Consider the following 26,956-nt stretch of genomic DNA (forward strand, 5'->3'; position numbering starts at 1 on the left):
AGAGGAGAAGGGCCGAAGTAAAAAGACACGCCAAGAGAAACCCACTGCTGAAAGGCCCTTTCCGGTTACAAAGCACTCTCACAGGCTTTATCTCATCGGCCACAGCATCCTTCCCGCTGGCTTCCGGCGTCTACAGACGGAAAAGGACCAACGCGAAGGCACGCTTCAAACTCCAGACCCAAAGGGGGGCCGCTCCCCACCCGTCCCCGCAGCTCGGGAGCCCGCGCCGCCCGCGCCCCCGAGGCGTCCACCGGGCGCGCACGTCACTCGCCCGCTGCCAATCGGCGCCGGGCAGGTCACCTCTCGTCCCGGGGCTCGCAGCCCCGCCCGCCGCCGCTGCCGCCGCCGCCGCCGCCGGAGCCCGGCCTTCCAGCGCCCAACGGTCGCCTCCGCTCTCGGCGCAGGCGCGGCAGCTCGGCAGGAGAGGGGCGGGGGCTTGGGAGAGGAAAGGACGCCGCCGGCAAGGATGGTGCTGGAAAGCGTGGCCCGCATCGTGAAAGTGCAGCTCCCCGCATACCTTAAGCGGCTCCCAGTCCCCGAGAGCATTACCGGGTTCGCCCGGCTCACAGGTAATCCCCACCTTCAGGCAGTCCCCATCCTCGCGCGCTTCCCCAGGCGGGGTCGGGGTGGGCGTGTGTGCGGGGGTGCCCAAAAATTCTTGAGCCAAGGGGCGGAGCCTGGCGAGTTGGCGCGTGACCCCGTGACCCTGCGCGCGGAGGACGGTGGGCGCTCGCCGGCGCAGCCGCGGTAGAGCTCGTGTGATGGCAGCCCTCGGTAGTTGGCAACTCCCGGGGCTTGGCTTCGTCGATATCTCCGGTGTCTTTTCGCGGACGGAGACCAGATTTTTCCATAGAAGGTGCTGAGTTGGAAGCGCCTTCATCTCATCCAACTTCATCGCTCTCTGCAGTGTGCTTGTTTGTTTTAAAGCAGGATAAGTCATCATCCAAGGCGCTGTGGATCAGGCAGTCTCAGTTCTCGGCTGGATTTTAACCCCATTTGTTGTGGGGTGTGAGGGAGTGTGTGGGAGAGAAACACAGACGTACACGTAATATGTATACGGCGGTTTTATTTAGTAACAGAACTAGAAAATAATCTCTATTCCCATAGGGGAGAGAGGACCTATCATGGGGGCATTTGAGGTCACCTCCATTACTATGAGCCTGGAGAAAGTTGGGCTAACTCGAGTTGGAGGAAGGATGCATTAGCCAGGATGTGTTCCAAGACTAGTGTGATGGGCCAAATCTTAGAAAATGAAATTTAATAAATACATGTAACATTCTGTACTTGAGATCCCTCCTTTACAGAAAAAGAGCCCACAAGTTAGGGGTTCATATCTAGAGGATGAAAATTTCCAGAATGCAGTCAACACTTGGAAAATTTTGTCCAGTTCTAAGCATTACAGTGTGCGTGGGATATTTGTAAACCAGACTCAGATTGATTACGATGATGAGGGGGAAAGCCATATCGATTCAGCAAACATTGGACGCATGTCCTGAATAGCAGAGAACATAAGCATGAATGAAGATAATTTTGAGGTAAATAGGATTGGTAGGCTTGGAGCAGTCTGGAGATCTATGGTAGCTTACTTAAAATGCAGCATTTGAAAGACTAGAAGATTTATTTTGTACAGATCAAAAGACAGAAGTAGGACTAAAATAGTGAAAGTTTTTTGGAGATAGATTTCAGCTCCAGTACGAGGAAGTTTTGAAATTTTTTTTGTAAATTAAAGAAAATTTACCTCAAACAAATTAGGGTGCTTTGGGAGATAGCCCCTCTTAGAGATGAAAAAAAAAAAAAAGTCTAGTGGGGATAGATTTAGACGGGTAAACTAGATGACTGTTCCAAATCTAGAGATTCTTTGAATTACGGACACAGACAGTTGCCCTGTTGACAAATGGATTGTGAAATTTTCACATTTTAGATGTTAAAGCATTGGGTAGAAAGCTCGTAACTGAGTAGAAAGCATGGTAACTGAATAATAAACGTTAAAAAGAAACATCTAAACATCATAAACCACATAAAAGTAACAAAATGGAAAAACTGTTTCAAATTGAAATCTTTTAATCCTACCAGTTTATTCTGATAGATTTGCAGCAATTAATGTAAAATTGACCTTTTTCCCCTTATTTCTTTTACTTAACTACTTTACATATTTTAGTATATTCCTCATCTTGTTCTAACAACTATATGATCTTATTTTAGATTAATCTCACAATAGGCCTACCCATTCCCCTGCAGCTGGAAATTTGTAATGTTTATATATTTTGTGATTTTAATGTTCACTGGTAAGTAGGCCTATACCAATGCCAATTATTATTTTTCTCTTTTGAATTATACCCTTAGATGTATTCACTAAAATAATAATACCAGGTCAAAATGATATGATCATTTTGTGATATTTGTTCCTGGTTGCCTGGTTAACCATTTGTTCCTGGTTACTTTTTAATAATTTGCATAAATTACTGAATTTTTAGCAGTCAAAAAAAATGTCCCTTTACTCCCACCCAATCCAATTATATTAGTTTTAATTTTCTGTAACTAGAGTGTAGTTGAAGCAGATTAGAAAGTATGATATTTCACTTAGTGGCTAGATTTTGGAAGTTTTTTTTTTTTTTTTAATTGAAGAACCCTACTGTTCTTCAATACTTACAAATACTTAATTCCTACAAATACTTAATTCCTATTAAAGGCATTAAGGAAACAACTTAAACCATTTTCCCCTTACATCAATAATATATAGTAACGTCCTCTTCGAAACTGTTAAATATTTAATGTGAGGACTGATTCTAAGAAATAATGATAACTCTGATAAACAGTGTTACACATTTAAGTTCCATTACAATGTGTCTACAATTTAGTTCTCATTGCATTGCTTAGTTGTTAAGGAAACATTAACATGTTTGTAATAATTGCTTTATGAAAAAAATGAGACAGTTTTTTTCACACTGTGGCAGTTGCAGAATCTATTTTGAAGCACTATGGAGGAAAAACAACCAATTTCTACTCTGAATCTCCCTTCAAAATAGATAATATTTATCATATCTAATGACATTTGTCTTTCTTGAATGAGCTTCTTATAGAATCCATGCTTAGATTTTGTTGAAAGAAAGATAACTTTTTAGCAACTGTTTAAAACTGTTAAAAAATATGTTCATTTTTAAAATCTATGACAATTAGAGCAAAAAAAGGCACAGTTCCACATTATTGTTGCCTATTTTTCCTTCCCTATTTAGCTCCAGGAAATTTTTTTAAAACAATCATCTTTCTCATGATGACTTTACATTCTTAGTATAACACTTGGAGATCCTTAATTACTGTACAATATTTACAGACAATCATCTATTAGAAACAACTTATCTATCTTAGTTTAGGTCACATTTTTAAGAGTGAGGCTTTTGAGATAAGTTAGTATGATTCCCACCTTTGGAAGTGTAGTGTATTCTAATACTTTGACCTTTAAAAAAGCTTTCCCTGTCATATGAACTTTTAAAATAGAACAACAAAAAAATCTTCCTATTCTAAACTCAGAAAATCATTTACTTCTAGATTTAAAAGCTAGCTATGTAACTTTGAATATAGTAGTTCTTCTCCACTTGAACTAATTTGCTTCTTTGAAATATAATGGTTTTGCTCTTAAAGACAATATTTTTCCCAGAGAAACACAAACATGTCAGAGCTGACAGATTTAGGGGCATTGCGTCCTACTTTGAAATGAGTCAACAAAATGTTGCCTAACTGGGCACCTTTTCAATGGATTGAACGTTGAGGTCAGTCAGTTCCATCTTTGACGTAACTGCAGCCAAAAATGCATCTCTTTCTTTCTCCACCCCCTGATATTCTCTCACACTTTTATCTTCAAATTGTGGCTTGCCTTCGAAAACCCTTGATACTTGAGGCACCTTCTTGCCTTAAGTGAAACAAAGCTCTCCCTGAGGAAAGCACTTCCCCCTGTAGCTCTCTCAGTGGTGTCTTTTTCTATCCCTCCTTGTCTTTGTGGGATGAGGGAGCAGAGACATTGGGTATCTTTCAGGCTCTGCAGAGCTACTTCCACACTGGAACTGTTTCACTCTCTTTCAACGAAAACTATGTCTTTTACCATCTATCAATGTACCTTTTGGCAGTTATCTGTTCAACTTTAGTCTCTCCGTTACATTTTTTAGGGATGTTGACACCTCATATTTTTCCCTTCTACAATACTGCACTTTCTTTTTCTTCTTAAAGCTACCCTTATATTCTGTTTTGTTTTTTAAATTAGAGGCCAGTATCATCATACATCCAGATAATGAAACCAGAAATCTGAGAATCACGAAGGACCTCCACTACTTCCATTTACCTCATACTCCACACTTAATCACCAAATCCTATTGATTTGACTACCTGAGTTAGTGTTTAAGTTTCAAGGTGAGTGAGGGTTGATCTACCCCAGTGAAAGCTATAGACTGTTTCCTCAGAAAATGCGTGCTCTCATACACATAAATTGTTCTAGGGAATATTAGGGGATCCATTTGTCCTCTTTTTGCCTTAGTTTCAGCTCACATTTTTTTCTGGGTTATTTCAGTGGATTTCCAACAGGTTGTCTTGCCTCTTATCCTCCCTCTCTGCTCTTCCTTATGTCTCTCCACTAATCCATCTTCCATCTAATATCAGTGTGATTTCATAAATGAACAATTTTCCAGTTACATAAATATTCAGATATTTCAGTGGTTCGCTTTTGTATCAGAGCTTTTCATAATCTGGCACCTGCTCAGTTCTACAGCCCCTCTCCTTTCATTATATCCCAGCAATACTATAGCACTTAGTTTCCCAAACTTTTCATGTATGTTGTATCTCTGTGCCTTTGCCTGTGGTGCTTTTCCTGTGTGGAACGTAGCTCCTCCTATCTGCTTAGGGACTCCTCCTGTACTCATTCATCTTTCAGAAACCTGTTTAGGTGTCAAATCCTCCCCATAAAATCTTTGCTCATCCCTGCAAAGAGTTAATCATTTCTTCCTCCGTATTGTTTATTTATGATTATACATACTACACAGTACTGTAACCCTTTATAGATCTATTCCATACAAGATGGAAAGCTCCTTCTTCTAAAATGTGTGCCCTATAAGAACAGGGACCGTATGTAACCATTAGCTTGTGACCCCAGCACTTAGTGCAGTATTTGGAATGTGGTGGGTACTTGTATTGCGGAACAAATGAATGAATTATTGTTATTCCTATTTTATAGACCAGAGAAACCTGATTCCAAGTCTATGAAAATCTGACTTATACAACAGATAAACTGGGAATTAGTTATTTATTTGAAATCCTGCTCTGTGCCAGGCACTGTATGAAGCACTGAGTACATAGGCACAAATAAGACAGCTGCTATACTTGCATTTAGCACAGTTTCTGCACATAGTAGTAGGCACTTAATAATTATATAGTAAATAATTATATAGTAAAAAAGTTGACAACAAATTCTTTATTCAGATTTCTTCATTCAGAAATATTTATTAAGCACTTAAATTGATGAACAAACGCAGAAAGAGGGGATTGTACAAAAGCAAACTTTCTAGAGTGATGGAAATACCCTAGATTTTGTTTTAGGTGGTGTTTACAGGTCTGTATAGTTTCAAATTTCATTAAATTGAATTCTTAATACAAAGCTCAATAGGCTGAACTGTAAGTTACACCTCAATTTAAAATAAAATAAATTGAGCCAAGCATTATTTAGTCACTGAGGATACAGTAGTGACTCAGACATCTTGTAGATCTTCTGTTATGATTGGGGTACATGATGGGTGGGTACACCCGTTAAAATTCATATTTCCAAAGGATACTAAGGAATTGGGAAATGTTTCTGATATAATACTAAGTGAAAAAGTAGGATGCAGAATGTATATACAATATGTTCTCAATTTTGCTTTTTGTTTTTTTTCAGTATTTAAAGCATATATAGTTACACACCAAAAAAACCCCCAGAATTACAAGAAAATGTTACTCTTGACTGGGGTGTATTCAAAGTTATTTTATTTTTTTATACTTTTCTAAATTTTTAAAAATAAATGCTATTTTCAATAAATCCTAAAACAACAAAAATAAAAAATATACTGTACAAAATATATATTAGGTTGGTACAAAAATAATCGCGGTTTCTGCAATTATTTTTGTACCAACCTAATATTATACCTAACAATTAGTAAGTAATAGTTTTTTCTTCACAGTATCTAAAATATCTGTAATAGCTCAACATATATCGAATGGGTTCATAGGAAAAAGCTGGTCTTAAAAGTTTTTTTTAAGTTTCTTGTTGAATTTTTCTGTATTTCATATTTCTTCACTAAAAGTCAGCCTTAACAAATAAAATGATTTCTAATTGAGCTATATAGGTTGTATCATTTTCCTTTATAAAACTTTTCTGTAGTTAAATTGAAGTTTATCACTAAAAAGCAGATGGTACTAAAACTGTTGTATAAATTGCTCCATTGGAGATAATAGTACCTTTATCTATATATGTAATATATTACATATATTACGTGTGTGTGTGTATATATATATATATGTATATATATATATATACCGTGTTTCCTCAAAAATAAGCCCTAGCCAGACAATCAGCTCTAATGCGTCTTTTGGAGCAAAAATTAATATAATACCCGGTCTTATTTTGCTATAAGACCGGGTCTTTAATATAATATAGTATAGTATAATATATATAAAATATAATACCGGGTCTATACATTAATTTTTGCTCCAAAAGATGCATTAGAGCTGATTGTCCGGCTAGGTCTTATTTTCGGGGCAATGAGAGAGAGAGAGAGAGAGAGAGAGAGAGAGAGAGAGAGGGAGAGAGAGAGAGGGAGAGGAGGGGGAGGGAGGAAGGAGGAGGGAGGGAGGGAGGGAGGGAGGGAGGGAGACTAGTGTTTTTACCAAGGAATGAAGTGTCAGAAGAGCAACATTTTCTGAAGTAGATTTTAAATAGTATTAATACCATTTATTTCCTGAGATTTGTGGGTTAAGATAGGAAATGCTAAATTTAAGAATATAAGTTAAGGATTCCATCTTTACATTCTCATTCATTTACTTTTTGACTTGGAGCATTTAACCTCTTGTGACTTTATAATTATTTAATTTACAGTATACTATGTAATGTTATTCTACATTCCACAAACATTTATTGAATACTATTTTAAGACTATACTGGCTGTTGGGGACACTAGCAATCTAATATATTAATTGCCTGATCTAGAAGGTAAGCGTAAATGAATAATTACTGTACAATGTGATGAGTGAGAAAGGAATTCACATTTATGCTCTACATTATTCATTCAGTAAGTCACTCATTAAACATTTCTGAGGTGTCTCCTTTGTTCCAGGAGAGTAGTACATAGCTCCTTTTCTTACAGGCCGACAGAAGAGACTTTATAGATAACAGTAGTGTAATGAAAGAATCTTGAAGAAAGGGGCTTGAAAGCACAGGAGGAAGTGATTAATTTTGCTTTGTGAAATCAAGAAAGACTTCTGGAGGAGAACATATTTGACCCCGGTCTTAAAGAGTTTACACAAATGAGTCATACGTCAGAGGGTAGGAAGGCATGGCAGACAAAAGGAATTACTTATGCAAAAAGCACAGGAAGGCTGCTACTAGGTAAAAGCTTTGGATGGCTTTAAGTACATGCGAGATGGAATGTTTGTGGGAGCGGAAACTGTCACATTAGCCCAGCCATGCTATAGAGTTAGTACTTTATGGAAACAATGGTCTCCAGCAGCACCATCTAAAAAACTCTGTGATGATGGAAATGTTCTCTGTGCTGTCAAATACAGCCACCGATGGCTATTGAGCTGCTGAAATGTGGCTAGTGTGTCTTAGAAACTGAATTTTGAGTTTAAATTTATTTAAATTCAAATAGCCACATCTGACTTTTAATCATATTTTTTATTTTCTATATTTTGACTCTGACATCTTGGGGGCTCTTGCTGGCCCTGGAAAACCTGCCCCTCCCAGGACTAGCTAATTCCTAGAGATAATAAACAACTTGCTTGCAGAGCTCACCTTTCATATGCAAATCAACCAATCCAAAGCCTATACCTCAGCCACCTTTAACGCTCCCCGCCAAGGATTTTTCCTGCCCTAAATCACCCTGGGCCAGGTATTAAACAAGGAAGAACCATCCCTATAGCTTAGAGCCCACTGAAATTTTTCAAGCTATCCAATCCTAAACTGTTTACCTTGTGTTACCTTGCCATTCCTGGAAACCACCATAAAGGCTTCTGCCCATGCTTTTCCCCTCTCCTTCCTCCTGGCCAACTCCGGTATTTTCCCAGGTAGATGAGCATGGCATATTGTCCCCTCCTCCTGGGAACTGTAAGTCACACTTTTATTTCAAGGCAGTTTTCTCTGTGTCTGTCATCTTACCATATCTGATTAAACAAAATCTTGGGTACAAATCAAAACATTGTGGCTATTGGCTACTATATTGGACAGCACAGATCTATGGCTAGCCCCCACCCCCAAGAAACTGCTTTTGTTATTCCAAAACGTTAATTCACTCAAAGTATCTATTTGGAGTGTGTTCACTTTGGTTATGAGAATAGAATAGCTAGCATGACAGATAAGATCCTTAAAAGCTTCACTCTAGTGACTAAAAGATGATATCCCCCCAGATTTCTACCATATGGCATTGTCAAGTTGAGTTGTCAAAATATTTTTTCAAGAGTTGCTACCATCTCCAGAATCTCTTATTAAAAGCTAACATTTATTGTATATCTTTTCTGTGCCAGACACTCATATTTGTAGGTGCTATAGATAAATGTTTAATTTAGAGTTCATAACAAACCTTTGGCATGGTATTGTATCAAAAATAGTTTCATTTTGGAAGAGTTGGTATTAAGCTAATCTTTCAGTAGTTGAATAGAAAGAACAATTTTGTCTGGAGAGTAGTTTTACCGAATGAACAGATAAAGTTTTCAATCTGTTGGATTTGATCCATGGTGACTCAGAACAAGCTGTGGACCTACTGTCCTGGACTAAACCTGTTTAAGTTACAGTTTACCCACGTGAAAAATGGGGATAATGGTGCCTACCAAATAGAGTTGTTTAACAGAGTTAGATGATACAGTCTCACTCTTACCATAATCTATTCTCATGAACATTTATTAGTATGCCTTTACATATAATCTTCAGTTTTTCTCTTTTTCTCGACTAAGCTATTTCTACATAGTGCTTAAGGTATCAAGGAGGCCCCCAGTGAAGGATGTCAAATGATAACTCTTTAAGGACAGAAAGGATTGCCCAACAGAGGCAGGACATGAGCCAAGCTGACACTCGATAAATACATGTTGAAATGTTTATCTTGGTTTCCTGGTGTGTTTGTTTCTACAGGCATAGAGACCATTTCATTTATATCACTTATGTTCCCTATCCCCCAGGACAGTGCTGAGTACTAAAAAGGCATTTAATGAACACTTACGGAATAAGATGTAGCTAACAATGAGAACATTCAGTCTATGAAAATTTCAGTTCTTTAAAAATAGTAGCTTTGACACAGCATGTAGGTGTTTCCTTAGGAATCACTGTCCCTTACCAAAAAGTGTAAATTAAAGCATCGAAGACATGTTCTGTCTGAAATTAAAAATCAATGGTAAAATATTTACAGATATTCTGTTATATGGTTTTAGACATGAAAATATTTTCTAAACCTATGAAATATTTCACATTGAACTTTGTTTATAATTGTGGTGATAATAATTCCTGAACTGAAAATAAAGGTAATCACAAATATACTTAGGATACTGAAAGAGGATATTTGATATAGGACCTATTTCTGGAAATTTTGTTTTCCGTTTCACAAGTCTCAAGTTAGCCCACAAATGAAATCAGGTGGTCCTAGGTATATAGGTGGCTGATATGTTACTTATTCACAGTTTTACAGATGAATAGTTGAAAAGTGAAAGTGAGAAGTAAAGCATGGATAAAGAATAATCTCAGAGATGAGACGTGCAATGTGAGTTCTACTACAAGAGCACCGCCGACTCACAAATCCCCATGTTCAGTTTCAGAATGGCTTCGGTTGTTGCCTTTCCTTGGTGTGCTTGCACTACTTGGCTACCTTGCAGTTCGTCCATTCCTCCCAAAGAAGAAACAACAGAAGGATAGCTTGATTAATCTTAAAATACAAAAGGAAAATCCCAAAGTGGTGAATGAAATAAACATTGAAGATTTGTGTCTTACGAAAGCAGCTTATTGTAGGTGTTGGCGTTCTAAGACGGTAAGAGGTCCATTTGTACATACACTAAAATTTTGTGCAGTTAAAATTGTCCTTCTTAAATCCCCAGTTTTGAGGTTCTGTGAGATGAGAGATGTTCCCATGGTAGTCAGTACTGAAAGTCTGTATTTCTAAAGTGTGCATTTTATAAGCAATACTACCTATATTAAAAAAGTGAGAGCAGCAAGGAAAGGTAGACATCTGATGTTTTCACTGTGTTCAGCAGTTAGCTAGACTAACATGTAGTTTACTATATACCTGTCATGAGAGAGGATGTAAGGTTTAGTGGAAAAGAGTTTAAGCTTTGGAGTCTGAATAAATTGTGTTCAAAGCTGATGTCCGTCACTCACGCTATGACTTTGGACAAGTTACTGAATCTTTATCGCTGATCTTCATGGTTTTTTATTTTTTTTAATCTGATAATATACCAACATCACAGGCATTTTTGAGAATTTAGTGAGATGATGTGTGTACAGTGCCTTATAGTGTGAGCTATAATTATGGATGATTTTTAATGTGGAAATTAAAAAGGAGGAGTTTGGAGTGATAAGTATTATTAGTTGATGAGGTCTGTTTTATTCTACTACTTGGATCATAGGTTATTTGAGGTTTTAAGTGTAATAATGTTCATTACAGCATCCTCTGTAATAGCAAAATTTTAGGAACAATCTAGAATCTGATAATAGAGGAATGATTCATACAAATAATACAAATGATGGGATATTAGGAAGCTACTACAAATCATGTTTTAAAGAATATTTAATGACATGAAAGTATGATGTAATACCAGTAAGACAAGCATATTTCAGTGTGATCCCATTTTGTTTTAAAATGGATACACATAGTAAATGCAGAGGAAAGATGTACTAAAAACAATTATTATTACCTGTGAGTGAATCTTTTAAAAATATTTTTTAATATTTAAAAAAATGGTATAGTACACATAAGTTTTATAGTAAGGAAACGTGAAATGATATATTTTGACTTTAAATTACATTATTTTAAAATTTAAATAAAGGAATAAAATAGGTGAGCTCAAATTTAGAGCTCCACAGAGAACAAGAGCTTATTTTGATCCCCTTTTAAACCTATTTTATTGAGTCATATGGAATCGTACAGAGCTTATATAAAATCTATACCAAATAACGAATTAACTACTTAAAAGTGAGATTTGCTGTGGTAATGGGATATAGTTTGGTTAGATGTGGGTTATATTGATACTCAGGAAAGCTATATGACGGTTTATTTATTTATTTTCAAAGTAATGTGCTTTCTTTATAAGAGCATTTTATAAATATTTCTACTTACTGAATCATTTAAAAAATAACACTTGTAATTATTTTTCCTTTCTAGTTTCCTGCCTGTGATGGTTCACATAATAAACACAATGAATTGACAGGAGATAATGTGGGTCCACTAATACTGAAGAAGAAAGAAGTATAATAGTAATGAATTAGGATTGAATTCAATTGTGTGCTGTAAAATCTTATAACAGTATTTTTTTCATTCTTTGTGTATAGATCTTTCAAACGGTGGTCTTAATTATTTCCCCCTGCCCCGTCTTAATTATTAATACTGGTTAAATAATTATTTCTGCCAATTTCTTTTCTTGCTACACTACTGTTTATATTTGATACTTCGTATCTTCAGTCATTTATATAGAAATTACTATATAAAAGTGTACAACCCTTTCATTCTGACTTCAAAGAGTTAGTAATGTATCTTCCTACAAAAAAACAACACTTCTGATTTTAATTAATTGGGAAAAATCTAAGTTTTTGGCCATGGGTCTAAAACTCTTTATTTGAATATCAATATTTTCAATACTTAAAATTTTTCTCCTTACACTATTAAAGATTATTATTTTTCAATTATCTTCTGTTCTGGTCATTTGCAGTGACTTTTTTCTTTTTCAGCCTTCAACACTCCATTCTTTTTAGATCACTAAGAAAATTATTGCTCTCAAGAATTACTTGAGTTTTCAAAGAGATAAACCCTTTGCTTTATAGAGATTGTTGTCTGATAAATATGTTTCCCAGTTTCAGAAAAGACGTGGATATAAAAAGTTCCAACAAGGAACACTTATTTGCACTGTAAAAGTTTTGTTTACTTTGCAAAAGGCTTGTTTGTATGTTCATGGATTTTGTGTATATGTATAGTGAGCTGTTTGACTCAGTGACAGCGTGGGTGGGGTGGCAAGAACACTTAGAGCTAAGCTCATGAGCTGCTGCAATTTGAAGGTCAATTAGAAATAAAGCATATCTGAATGTATATTAAAATAATAAATAGTTCAGTGGTCAAAATTGTGTTTATGTGAACATTTTCCTTTTTATAATAGTGTAAACCCTACAAAAAGTTGCAAAATAAACTTACTGGAGAATCTTTAAAACTTTTGCAACTTTTTAGCCTAAGAATCTGTTTAGTTTCATTTCATATTACAAGCTATCCTTATGTCTGTCTGTTAAACGTAGAATCTAGTAGGTTCACTCTACCTCCATTATAAATGAAGAAGGTACATGAGGCAGACATATGTAATTGTTCTTCCCATCATATTCAAAGCTAATAGTTATTGACCACTTATATGTATGTACCAGCCACTGCACTAAGCATGGTACTTGGATTTTTAATTTATTACACGTAATGTCAACAGTTTCTGTTGTGTGATTTTTTTACTTTCTCTTGACCAATAGCAGGAATTTTAGAGTTAGAAATGTAGTTGTGGTTTTGAGAAGTTTTACAAGCTGTATGTCCTAAATTGTTGCTTTTTCCTCTTCTCACCTGTGAGAATGGACAAATACAACATTGCTCTCACTTTGGCTCTGGTATTTTTTCCTGAGATCTTTTCTTCAACACTCTTAAGGTGTCTGATTAACTATTTTTCCACAGTTAATCACAAGACTTTGGGAAAATCCTCCTCACCAAAAGTTCAAATAGCTTGGTTGATGGTCATGAAATGCTTTTCTTTAAAATCATTCACTGCAACTCACAGCAACATGTTTACACATGTACTAGTGGTTCCCATACTTAGATTTCACAGGAGGAAAAATTTTCTCAAAATGTGGAGACTAAAATTAAATTAACTTTTAATTCTGTAAAGTAAGAACATTTAAATAGAATTACCTCATAAAAGGTAGTTTTCACACCCCACAAGTAAGAAGATACTCGCAGAATAAAGTTTTCCCTCCACGTTTTCAGTTGTTTAAAAACGTTAAAGAGTTGTATTTTTCCCAAATATTTTTCCCACCTGTATACATTTTTCAGAAGCCTGAGGCTGTTGTTTTAATAACATTATGCATTGTGATCAGTTGCCGTCACTTTTTCTTGTAAACTCACAGAATTCCATCATGTCTTCTTTAAAAAATAGATATCTAATAAGCAACTGCATCTGAATTAATACAACAGAAGATAGCTCTTCAAATAACATATCTTGGGTTTCTAAAACCTTCAAAAGATAGCCCTGTTTTTACTGTGTCACATGATTGCTGAGGACTGATGCTTACCCAGGAAGTACTCAGTGCCTTACTCAGCAAATGAGCGATACTACTACATAAATAGGTATGCAAAACTGGTGAGCAGTCTTGCAGTATTAACGATTCATTTGTATGTACAATTTAGCAAGTTGTAGTATGAAAAGCACATTACAGTGCAGCTTTGAATTCAATGCCTCATAGGATGATTCAGTAAATTGCTTCTGTATTTCGTAACCTAACTTAATTCATTATGCAAAGCTAATTAAGCCAGGTGCTGATCTATACAGCTCTGCCTTCCGTACATAGCCTTCCGTTAGAAACGTGCCATCAGACACTTTGCAAACAGTTTTACTCTCTCAAAACTCTACGGTTCCACAGGGTTCTTAAATTATGGTGGCTATTTTATTTACTACCTACCAGAAACATCTGATTGCACCTCATTCCTTTAGAATCCAGTTATGATAGCATCACCAATCTGGAAGAGCAGGAGAGATGTTACCGGTACACATGTACTTTATTCAGAAGTGAGTGCCTCAGCTCCTCATCTTCAGAGTCTGCTTATTTTTACTTCACACCTGATTCTAACAAGTGTGGTTATCTGATTTCTGCTCCTGAACAAACAAGTATCTACAGGGTCCTGCTAGAGGTAAAACAAATAAGTATCTACGGCTGACAGCTGACAGTAGGAGGGAGAACCAAAAAAAAAAAACCCACAAAAAAATACATTTAATGTGAATGTTAAAAGCATAGAAACTATGTGAATATTAAAAGCATTAAAAACTACAGAAAACCAAATGGCTTGAGACCATTTAGTATAGGGTCCTGCACACCACAGTCCCTGATAAGATTGCTGTGATCACATTATGCAAGTGATGTCTGATGATGAATTTGAATCAAGGGAAGTACTATGTGGTATTTTAGAAAGCAGGATATGTGTTGCATTTGGTGATACATACCAGTTTCCACTTCAAATAGCTAAAATCTTAGTGCTTAAGTGGTACGTCCAGGTGGAAAGTTTATGCAGAAAATAGTTTAACTCCTACATATTTGGAGACTTATAGGAAGTTTTTCCATTCAGCTGAAACATTTTTCAAGTTAAGTCACTAATTTGCTGCAAAATCTAATTTGTTAAAGTACAAGGAAAACTAAATCAAAGAATAGTGATTTAAATCACAGAAATCATGTTAGATGACCTCTTCCACCTGAAGGAGGATTAAAATCATGTTTAAAAACCATGCAGCAGCAGTTCTGTCACTGCCTCACTGCCTTACTGTCCATTGTTGGCCCTTTGCAAAAGAGGTTAGACTGTAGAAGACTCCCACATTTATTTTTAGTTTTTATTTTTTTAGCTATGCTGCGTCATCTGAGGTTGTGCTTTGGTGTGTCATAAAAGTCTTTTAGGGAAGCTCACTTTATTTTATTATGTTCAGAAAGTCAACTACTTTTATCTTCTACAGAAATCCAGTTTTCTAAAGACACGTATCAAGTATTTTAATATAAAAAGTAGTCCATATTAATTACTAGCATTTGTATTATGCAATTTAATATTAGTTATGGTCTTGAAGGACATTGAAAATCTGTTCAGAGACTCATAGCTATGTTTTTCAGTCGGAATTGACATCACTAACTTTCCTTTGGTTTAAATGCTTGATTCTTCACTTACAAAAAGTGTATCTGTGACTATTCTCATAGAGCACTGATAACAAATAGATCAGCCACAATGTTAACAAATTCCTAACCTTGATTGTAAGGTGGTAATTTTCCAAAATAATACAGAAAAGGGGAAAGGGCAATAAGTGGCATAATTATCCTGTACTAGAAATGAACCCTGTACTAGTGAGAAAATATGTCAACAGACAATTCACTAAATTTTCATATTTCCTGGAATTTTCCATTAGTATTCATCATGCATTCCTCTGCATTATCACACTAAAGATAGGAACCGTAACACCCACTGAACAAATTGAAGAAACTCAAAACTTGGAAGTAGAGTTTTCAACTATATTGAATGCTGCCAAGAAATGAAATAAGATGAAGATAGAAAAATGTTCACTTAAAAATGTGTGCAACATTCTACATGGATGAAACTTTAACTTAGGCCCCTCAAGATTCCTACAGATTAATTCTTTACCACCCCCTCCAAAACAAAATCAAAACAAAACAAAACAAAACTAGCAAACACAAAAATATATATTACCAAAAGATTGAGAGGCATCAGACCCAAAGAGTAAGATTTAGACCTACAAAGCACTTTAGATATCGCACTGTTGGACATAGACTATTAAATAAGTATATGCAAAGTTTTTAAGAGATAAAAAATGGATTAAAAATGAATAAGGAATGAGACTATCAAACATGACTTTAAAAAGTCATTAAAATTAAAAACCCAAAGAATGTGCTTAACAGCAGTGACATACAGCTGAAGAAAGACTATAGTGAAATAGAAGATAAAGTCAATTACCCAGAAAGCATCTCAGATAAGAAAATGGAAAATATGAAAGAGGAGTTAACAGAAAATAGTTACAGAAGGTTTTGAGGTTGAACCAAATGAGATTACCAATATTGGATCAATTTTGATCTGTAAAATTACAATTTCATATGAATCAGCTTAACATAAACATTATAGAAAGAGAGAATGAGGGAAAGACAATGTAGGAAAAGATAAATGACTAAGAATTTTGCAGATATGAGATATGGAAATCCCTAGATCCAAAAAGTACAAGCAAGCAAGAGAAATGATTATACCTAGACACCTCATATTGAAACTACAGAACACCAAAGGCAAGAAGAGCTCAAAGCAACCAAAGAGAAAAGACGGATCACTTATAAATGAATGAATTTTACAGCAGACTTCTCAAACTGTTGTCAAGAATGAGGGCAAAGTAAGACATTTTCAGAAAAAAAAATAGTTTGCTATCAACAATCACCCAATAAAGGAACTTCTAAAGAATGCATTTCAGGATAAAGGGAAATGATTTTGGAAGATAGGTCTGAGATATATCCAAAGACTGTGTTTATCAGTTATCTAGTTTTTGGGATTAAAAATGATAGCACAAAAATGCTGGATAACAATAGTATGTAATTTGCAAGGCAGGTTATCAGAGTTAGGGCATTCTAAAGTCCTTGTATTATTTACAGTGTATAGATATTGATTAACCTCAGAATTAAATATGGAGGGCAGAATTTCAAGGGTAACTAGTGAACAAAAATAGCATCATCTATCAGTTAACTCTAATTATCCATTTCTGAAAGTCATATGTAATGTGTAAACACTAACCAGGATAAAATGTCCATCATTCCCTATGTTTCTTACATTCTAAATTGGAAAAGGTACAATATGTTACATGTCAACCCCAAACCCTCAACCAACTTCCTTAAATATATTTAAAAGTAGCAAAATATCTATGAATGGGTAGTATCTGTTAGGATGGAAAGTGCTTAAAACAGTTTTCTGATTACCAACTTTTGATATAATTGTTAAAAAAAATACTTGCTTTTTATGTAGTAGTTGAGGCCTTTCAACACTAGAACATACAAGGCATGTGTCTCCTTTATGGATGTACTTCTCATACTCGTGATTCTGAGGTTCTAACAATTGCATTTGAAATGTAAGTTGAGAATCTTCTCACACATTGTTTTAAAATATGCGTCGAGCTTAAATATAAAGTTTTTCTATATAAATATCAGCCCCCAAAATAATAATGATAATGCGTGCAACTGTATAGCCATACATTGGAAAATCTAGGGAAAAATGCATAAATTCTTAGGAAAACATAAATGATCGAAAGTAATCCAAGGTGAAATTTAAAAATGTTAATAGAACAATTATCAAATAAGAATGGAAAAGTGATTTTTAAAATCCATAATGTAAAAAGTACTAGGATTGCAAGAAAGATAATTCCAATGTTATTTAAATTATTCCAATTTTTTAAAAGGGAAAAACTCCCCAATCTATTTTATATTGCTAGAATAACATTAGTGTGATAACCTGATAAACACAAAACAAACAAAAAAAAACAAAACTATAGACCAATCTCATTTATACATATGGATGAAAATTCTAAATAAAAATGCAGCACTGTAAAAAGAGGATTTCTTACAGGAATTCAAGAGTGTTTTGATTTCAGTAAATCTATCAACATAATCAATTACATAAATTAATGAAAGAAAATATCAGTAGATGCTAAAAGGGCTATTGCTGAAATCCAATAGTTATTGATAATGAAGATTCTTGTGTAAAATAGAAATTGAAGGAAACTAAACACAATGTAGCTTATTTATAAAAAGACTACAAGTATTGAAAATCAAAGTTTCTCAATTAAAATCAGTAACTGGCAGGAAATGTGACCTGTTATTTAATATTAAAGATTATCTTGGAGGATCCAGTGACTGACAAGATTAAAAATGAAATAACAGTACAAATATAGGAAAATAGAAAACCATTTGTAGATATGATTATATACCTAGGAAACCATAGAGATTAGGAAAAACAAAGGGGTGATTTAGTAAGGTATTTGGAAACAAGATGAATATACAAATTTTAATAGCAATAAGCACCTTAAAATGGGAAAAATATTCACAATAGCAAAAGAAAAATAATGATGGTAAAATAAATTTACCAACAAAGGTATAAAACCCATAAGGAAAAAAAACTCTACAAATGTTACTAAAAGCAATTGAACAGTATTTAAACACATGAAAAAAATACAATTGTAAAAATATAAATCTCAAAGTTAAAATATAAATGCAATAAAAATTCACATTAGAATCAAAAGAGCATTTAGGGAGGAGATCCAAGATGGCGGAGTAAATGCTGTGCTTGTCTCATCCCATGAACACATCAAAATTACAACTAAATTACAGAACAATCAACCTGAAGAACCATCTGAAGTCTAGCTGAGCAGAAATTTTATAACTAAGGATATAAAGACAACATGTCCAGACTGATAGGAGGGGCAGAGATGTGAAACGGGCTGATCTCACACCTGCATGTAGCAGTTGAAAATCGTGAGAAAGTTACCTCAGCCACAGAGGTTCCCCACAAAGGAGAAAGGGACTCCAACCCCCTAATAGGCCCCCCAGCCTAGAGTACTGGGCAGGGAAGAGAAGTCCCCACAATTTCTGGCTGTGAAAAAGAGTGGGGATTCTGACCATCCTGGTGGAACGGAAGTCTGCAGGAAACCCAGACATCTTCTTAAAGGGACCATGCAGGTACTCACCCTGGACTCCAGCTGAGGAACGGTGACTCTGGGGGCATCACAGACATATGGGAAGAGACCGAGTTGTGTGACTTTGAGGTCAAGGACTGGAGGGATAGTCCTCACCCTGTATAGGGCCCTCCTTCTGTACAACAGGCAGGTGGGCACCATCTTTCCCCTGTTGAGTCTGCCCCCACAAGCCAAATCTGAATCTCACTGGCCTGGTGAGCTCTATTCTGTTGACTCACTGAGACCCTGCCTCACCCAACTTGCATACCACAGGAGGCTTTATAAGCAGCTGAAGTTTGCAAAGAGCAGGTAGGTGGCAGCAGGCATTGGGGTGTCCTGGCTCTTTGCAGAGTTACCCCAGACCTGGTACTGGTGGCAGCCAGTCTTGGTTCACAGCCTGGCCTCTCCCACGTGCCTCCAGGTCCAGCACAAACAGCAATCAACCGTGGATCACTTTGTAGCTCCTACCAGGTACTCTCTGGGCAGTCACAGGCAATGGCTGACCTGGGCCTGCACCAGAGTCACTCCCAAGAAGGCCCAGAAACAACATGGAGGTTGGCCTCAGACCACAGCAGAACACCACCCAATTAACTCCACAGGTGGCACACACAAAGGGCGGTCTCAACAGGCACCAGAGCCTGCTAGAGTGAATTCGGTTCCATTGGGTAAGCCCTATGCACAGCAGCCCATAAGCGATGGATGTGGCCACACCCCACAGCCAGTCAGCCTGAGGGTCAATACTACATACTGATATGTCAACAGCAATCAAGTCTCAATTATAACAAGGGGGCACACACAACCCACACAAGGGACATTTCTGGAACACCTGGAGCAGGTGACCGGGGAGATTGTGCCAGGGCCCCACAGGGAACCTACTACATAAGGGCACCTACTACATAAGGCCACCGGCCAAGACTGGGAGACATAGAAGATCTACCTAACACATAGAAACAAGAGAGGCAGCCAAAATGAGGAAACAAAGAAATGTGTCCCAAATAAAATAACAGGAGAAACCTCCAGAAAAAGAACTTAATGAAATGGAGGCAAGTACTACCAGATACACAGTTCAAAACAATAGTTATAATAAAAATGCTCAAGGAACTTATTGAGAATTTCAACAAAGTGATAGCAAGCATAACAAAGGACATAGAAACCGTAAAAAGAACCAGACAGAAATGAAGAATATGATAACTTAAATGAAGAATGCACTAGAAGGAATCACCAGCAGACTAAATAAAGCAGAGGATCAAATCAATGCTTTGGAAGACAAGGTAGCAGAAAACACCCAATTGGAACAGCAAAATGAAAAAAAGAATTTAAAAAATGAGGAGAGTTTAAGAGACTTCTGGGACAACAACAAGCTTACCAACATTCACACCAGAAGGAGAAGAGAAAGCAATGGACTGAGAACCTGTTTGAAGAAATAGTGATTGAAAACTTTTCTAAGCTGGTGAAGGAAATGGACATACAAGCCCAGGAAGCACAGACAGTCCCAAACAAGATGAACCCAAATAGGCCCACACCAATACACATTACAATTAAAATGGTAAAGGTTAAAGACAAAGAAAGACTCCTAAAAGCAGCAAGAGAACAACAGTTATTTACCTACAGGGGGGCTCCCATAAGACTACCAGCTGATTTCTAAGCAGAAACTTTGCAGGCAAGAAGGTATTGGTATGAAATAATCCAAGTGATGAAAAACAAGGACCTACAACTGAGGGTACTCTACCCAGTAAGGCTATCACTTAAAATTGAAGAACACATAAAGAGCTTCTCAGACAAGAAAAAGCTAAAAGAGTTCATCATCCTCAACCCAGTATTACTAGGAATCTTAGAGGGACTTCTAAGAAAAAAAAAGAATAACATGGCAATAACTACATATCTATCAACAACTGCTTTCAATGTAAGTGGACTAAAAACATAGGGTGGCAGAATGGATAAGAAAACAAAACTCTTACATGTGCTGCCTACAAGAGACTCATCTCAGATTGAAAGACACACACAGTCAGGAAGTAAAGGGATATAAATAAGTTATTTCATTAAAATGGAAGAAGAAAAAAACAGAGTAGCAATACTTATACCAGACAAAACAGACTTTAAAACAAAGGCTATAACAAAAGACAAAGAAGGACCCACTAATCCCACTTCCTGGTATTTACCTGAAGAAACCCAAAACACTACTTTGAGGATGAAGAACATATGGGCATCCATGTGTTCATTGCAGCACTGTTTACAATGGCAAAGATGTGGAAGCAGCCTGGGTGTCTCTTGATGGATAAGGAGGAGGTGGTATACATATACATTGGAATATTGCTCAGTCATGGGAGGGAATGGGTTCTTGCCATCTGCGAAGGCATGGTTGGATGTGGAGGGTATTGTGCTGAGTGGAGTATGTCAGACAGAGAAAGACAGATATAATGTGATTTTACTTATATGTAGAATCTAAGAACAAAAAAAACAGAAACAGACTCATAGATACAGAGAACATTTTGATGGTTGCCAGAAGGAAGGGGGGTTGGGAGACAATTATCAAATAAGTGGGTGAAATAGGGGAAGGGATTAAGAAGTACAAATCAATAGTTGGAAAATAATCATGAGGATGTAAAGCATAGGGAATATAGTCAATAATATGGTAATAACTATGTATAGTGCCAGGTGGGTACTAAACTAGTCAGAGGGATCACTTCTTAAATTATACAAATGTCTAAACATATGCTGTACAACTGAAATTAATATAAAATAATATTGAATGTCAACTGTAACTAAAAATTAAAAAGGGGGGTAAAAGGTGAAGGCAATAAGTAGTCCAAATTCCCAGGTATAAAACAAATAAGTCATGGGGATGTAATGTACAGAATAGGGAATGTAGTCAATAACATTGTGATAGTGTACTACGGTGTCAGATGGTTGTTAGACTTACAGCGATCACTTCTATAGGTATGTAAATGTTGAATAACTATTGGGTACACCTGAAATTAATATAATATTGCATGTTAACTATGTTTTCAATGAAAATCTTTAGAAAAATAAAATCTCAAAAAAAAGCATTTGAAAATTGGATTAAATTACCTGTACCTTCATATAGAATAGTCAGAAAATTCTACAGAAAAACCCCAAAACACAATTAAGAGGAACTTTACTCACCAGGTATCAGCACATATTGTAAAGCCATTGGAAATTTAATATAAGAGAAAACATTGTATTATATAAGAATAAACAAGATTGATAGAAAATCATTGAGAATTTAGATATAGATGAAACTTTAATAAACGAAGTCAGACAATTAAGTTCACAAACTCATCCTAGAATAAGTGCTACATACCTCATTGCTGAACATCAGTGCAGTTACCTTCGAAGTACGCCCCTTGGGAAGTTATGCACAGACACCAGTGCCTACTCCACTTTTAAAAGCAATTTTGGAACTCTATTTCTGGAATGGCCATCAGAGTTGTTGTCATATTACCCTTGATATCCTGAATGTCATCAAAATGTCTTCCTTTCAATATTTCCTTTATCTTCAGGTAAACAAAGAAGTCATTGGGGGCCAGATCAGGTGAGTAGGGAGAGTGTTCCAATACAATTATTTGTTTCTGAGCTAAAAACTCTCTCAGACAGTGCCTTGTGAGCTGGTGCATTGTCATGATGCAAGAGCCATGAATAGTTGGGGAAAAGTTCCGGTTGTCTTAACTTTTTCACGCAGCCTTTTCAGCACTTCTTAATAGTAAACTTGGTTAACTGTTTGTGCAGTTGGTACAAATCATAATGAATAATCTCTCTGATATCAGACAAGGTTAGCAACATTGTTGGAACAAGTTTGTGAAATTGTCAGACCGCGTATGACATATGTGGTATTTCAATTCAAAGAGAAAAAATAATTGGATTCCAATTGGCACTAAAGTATTTGATGTGACACCCAAAATGATTTAAAAATAATTTTTAAAGAGAGAGATGGGGGATGGTGGAGGGCAAGAAAAAATAGGAGACTAAAGACGGAAAACCTATGTGGCAAAAATTAATACTTATATGACAAAAGAGATAAATGAAGTCAAAAAATATATTAATAATACATAATTAATATGGGGGAAATTGTAATGTGGGTTACAGAAGAGGGACCACCTGTACCATACTAGTATGTATTATGGAATATATAATGATAATATGTACTATACAATGAGCACATGAAAATGGACAGTGTCAATATAAGAAACATGCAGATCTGTAGAGAATTTTTATGAGTTTACATGAGCCAAACTGACAAAAATGTCAGGAAGCAAGATCTTAAATGGTCCGGAGAATGACAGTTTTGAAGTTACTTTTACACCTTTGGAATTAAGGAAGGAATGTAAGGAAGATTACATGGGAGAAAGAAAGGCACGGATTGGATTACCGGATAGTTTACAAGATTATGTGCTGTCTTGAAGGTGGTTATGCTTCCAAGCGGTCTGAAAAAGAGACATTTCAAAGGTGTGTTAACCTAGATGCACACGAAGAATGGACAGGGCTGGCTTAAGGCGATGATAAACCTTGTACAGGTCTGAGGTGTGATTACCTGCCTTGACCTGCATGGTTAGGAATTTATGTTTAGATCACCCTGTGAGGTTACTTTTGGTTAGATTTATTACATATGTGAACTGTAACTTTTTCATCTATAGTGGTGAGAAATAGATTGTTACAGTCTTTTTGGGAAACGATTTGGTAATATTTGTGAAGAAAAACATTCTTTGTCACAGAAATCCTCTGGAAATAAAATCAGAATGTATGAATATGAATATATGTATTTTTAAAATTACAACATTGAACTCATTCAAAAATACAATTAGAGCCATAGTAGTTGACTCAATATTTCCATGCAGTAGTGAAAAAAGCAAGCTGCCCTACGGCATGTTGAATCCCATGTCTGTGTGTATGTGTGTATACATACACATTTTTATTTTGGGGTGTGTGTGTGTGTGTTTGTATTTAATTTTATGAGAATGAAGAAAACTGGGGATGAATATATTCAAACGAAGATGACATCATTTGGAGAGGCTAGGTGGAGTAAAGATGGGAATTTAGATGGAAAAAGAGAGGGGAGAGGAAAGAGGTGAGAATAAGCAAACCAAAAGGAAAGCAAAATACTAAATTCCATGTATGACAGCTCATTTGGAAATTATACAAATTAAACATGCATATACACAATAAAATTTAAAACATTAATTGGATTTGATAACCTGAACGTCATTGATGACCTTAACCGAGAGCAGTTTTAGTTCAGTGGGAGTAAAGAATGAAGTAAAATTTCTATTAGAGCAGTTTGAATAATAAATAAGCAGTAAGATAGCAGACTATAATAAATTGAAACTTTACCAAAATAATACCAATAAAAACAAAACTAAAAAAAAAAAATCAATGGAGAGTGAAAAAAGGGATAAAGAGAGTCACAACCTGTTATGTATATTAGGCAAAGATGGCCTCTGTATATTAGCCCCTGGGTTGCTTATTTCTTCATAGGAGGCTGACATGCATTAGCTCAAAGCCCACTGGCACCAGACCAAAATTTTACACATCCAATTGTTTTAAACATAGCACAAACCAGCACACTTTAAGCCATTTAGAGCTTGCCTGCTTCACATACCCTGTGAAACTGCATCCAAATTCTGCTTGCCACAGATAAAATAAGGCTTGGGCTATGAAGATTCTAAGCTGCTGCTAACCTTGGGAATTCTCTGATCCAGAGATTCCAAAACCCCCTCTCTTAGGCCTCTCTCACTCAGGAGTTCCCTTGCCTTCCTTCCCTTCTGGATGATGGCCCCCATGCCTTAAGCCTCTGGATGGTCTCATGCTGTTAGGGCCTTCCCTAACATTCAAACCTGTCAAAGTATCACCCAAAGAAAACTAGTGTGTTAGTGCCACGTCAAAGCCATAGCTTTTTCCTTGATCAGTCGCAAAATGCTCAAACTTACCCCCTTATACACTACACAATAGAAAAATAAAAATTCACCAAGAAGATACACCAATCCTAAAATTATAGATACCTAATAATATGTCTCCCAAAGAAACAAAGCCAAATTAAATGACAGTAAAAATTTCATTTAGATAGCAAAATCATAGAGATAATAAAAAGATCAGTGGTTACAATTCAAAGCTGTTAAAAAATGAAAGCAGAGAGGAATGTCTGGCACCCAAGTGGTCCACTGGGGGATGTCTAGGCAACCTCTTGTTCAATTTTTATGGCTCGATTTAAGTAGACAAGTGTAGTAGCCATGGATGAGCACAGCATCTTACATTCAGTGGAGAAGGAATGGTGATCTGGGTTCAGATGCCTAAGGGATGATGAGCTGGGTCACCCCACCAGCTAAGTGACCGATACCAGCAGAGGTGCAGCAGACTGAGGGTAGGAGGAATGCAGGACAGAGAGCACACAGATAGTAGAGGCAGGAAATGGTCAGTTGAGGGTGTAAGACCAGCTGCCAAGGGCTAAAGGGCTGTAGTTTATTCCACTAATATTCTTTCATAAATTTTCCCAGCAAAAGAAACCTTGGAGGGGTTTTTCCTAGATGCAGTGAAATCATATGAAGCAATAGATCCAAATGGCACAAAGGGTGAACGTAGTGTATTCTGTGGTGTGTAGCTCAGATTCCTCTTTCAGGACTGAGACACTCATTCCCGTGCTGGCTTCAAGTGTTTCTCTTGAGGCTTGCAACAAAATCCCTCTGTAAAAATTGCCCTCGGACAAAGGGAGCCCATTACACTCCCTCTTTGAGGGCATATACCTATCCAATGACTACTTGATTGGAATTCATATTAATTGTTCCTAACAGAATTTTAAGCAACATGTTGACAGTGAAAGAAAAAGAAAACTTAAGATGAGCTAATAGAGAGTGGAACTGTTGTTGAGAAAACAGGAAATGATGGTGTGGTCAGTGAGGGTTACTGAGGTTCAGAGGTTATTAGAGCAGAAGGCAAATGAGAGAGGTACTTGGTTGGTATTTGGGGAGTAAATTCATGCTGGTGGATTATTTTAAACTTTCGTAGGGCATTTACAGATTCACTTTGTTCTTAAAATATGTAAATACTAGGACATTCTAATTTATATCGTTTTCATTAAATTAACGTTGCAATAAATAATCATAGGAAAGCTCTGTAGTCAAATCACATATTTATTAAATCCTTGCTTCTATGTAGTCTTCACATACTTGTTCCTTTTGTTTTCCCCTCATGTGAGATAATTCATTAAGTGAAGCAGGCAGGTGATGGCAAATGAACTTTTTAATGAAGTTCTAATCTTGGCAATTCCACTGTTATTTCCTTTGGATCATGGCGTGTAAGTAATTTGGGCCCCAGTAAACCAATAATCAGAGCTCCATTGGGAGCTGTGATCAAGATGGCTAAAAATGCTACTGTCATCACATCCTTTGAATACTGTTCCAAGTGGGGTGCGCTGATTCTTGCTCTTTCTAGAGCCAGGGGACCTAATACGGCCTGCATTTGGGTGGGGTGGTGGAGGAAGGCAAGGCATAATGAAAAATGTTAAACAGAATTAAAATATAATAAAAGTAAATGGCTCTCTTAAAATAAACAAAACAGTACTATACTACTAGAAAAGAGGCAAGACTAAAAGTGCTGAGGAATTTTTATGAGTTACTCATCAATTCTATGCTCTTCCTAGCAAATGCATCTGGAGGAAGAGTGAAATAGAGACAAATCAGCATACAGGCATTTTGGGGTTGATTTTGTATTCTTGTCATCTTAGCTTTTCCCTGTTTAAATTTTTGTTTGTTTGTTTGTTTGGAGTGCTCACATTACTCTCAGAACTCTGAGTTCTAAGTGAACCAGGGTTTTCCTTATTTGCTTTTACAATGGACCACTTGGTTTTTGGCTGCAACAAGACAACAAAAAACACAAAGGTTTCTTATGGTTCACTAGGACTTTCTTGATATCTTCTTGTTCCTCCTATTTGGGGGGCAGTGCTGTGATATAGTAAAACTGACAAGAGGTTTGAAATCTACAAATGGCACCGAGAGATTGTGAAGTAACTTGTCTAAGGTTACAGTCAAGTAAC

The 26,956-nt window shown here is 36.4% G+C and overlaps 2 protein-coding genes across 5 annotated transcripts in view; one reads left to right on the forward strand and one right to left on the reverse strand.

The window, feature by feature from the left end:
• Positions 1 to 238: 238 nt before the first annotated feature.
• On the forward strand, positions 239 to 13,049 carry CISD2 (CDGSH iron sulfur domain 2). Its single transcript, XM_081057244.1, has 3 exons — positions 239 to 569; positions 10,027 to 10,241; positions 11,592 to 13,049. Exons 1-3 carry the CDS (start codon positions 467 to 469, stop codon positions 11,679 to 11,681), a joined length of 408 nt encoding a protein of 135 aa, XP_080913370.1. The 5' UTR covers positions 239 to 466; the 3' UTR covers positions 11,682 to 13,049.
• Positions 13,050 to 26,037: 12,988 nt separating this feature from the next.
• SLC9B1 (solute carrier family 9 member B1) overlaps positions 26,038 to 26,956 on the reverse strand; it is a 62,158-nt gene continuing 61,239 nt past the window's right edge. For 3 of the 4 annotated variants that reach the window (XM_081057177.1, XM_081057176.1, XM_081057179.1), the window contains one exon: positions 26,038 to 26,376. In XM_081057177.1, coding sequence (XP_080913303.1) covers positions 26,164 to 26,376 — 213 coding nt within the window. In that variant the 3' untranslated portion in view covers positions 26,038 to 26,163. The remainder of the gene's footprint in view (positions 26,377 to 26,956) is intronic. The other variant, XM_081057178.1, reaches the window with a different exon arrangement.

The sequence above is a fragment of the Rhinolophus hipposideros genome (assembly GCF_964194185.1).
Source record: "Rhinolophus hipposideros genome assembly, chromosome: 1".
Classification (NCBI taxonomy): domain Eukaryota; kingdom Metazoa; phylum Chordata; class Mammalia; order Chiroptera; family Rhinolophidae; genus Rhinolophus; species Rhinolophus hipposideros.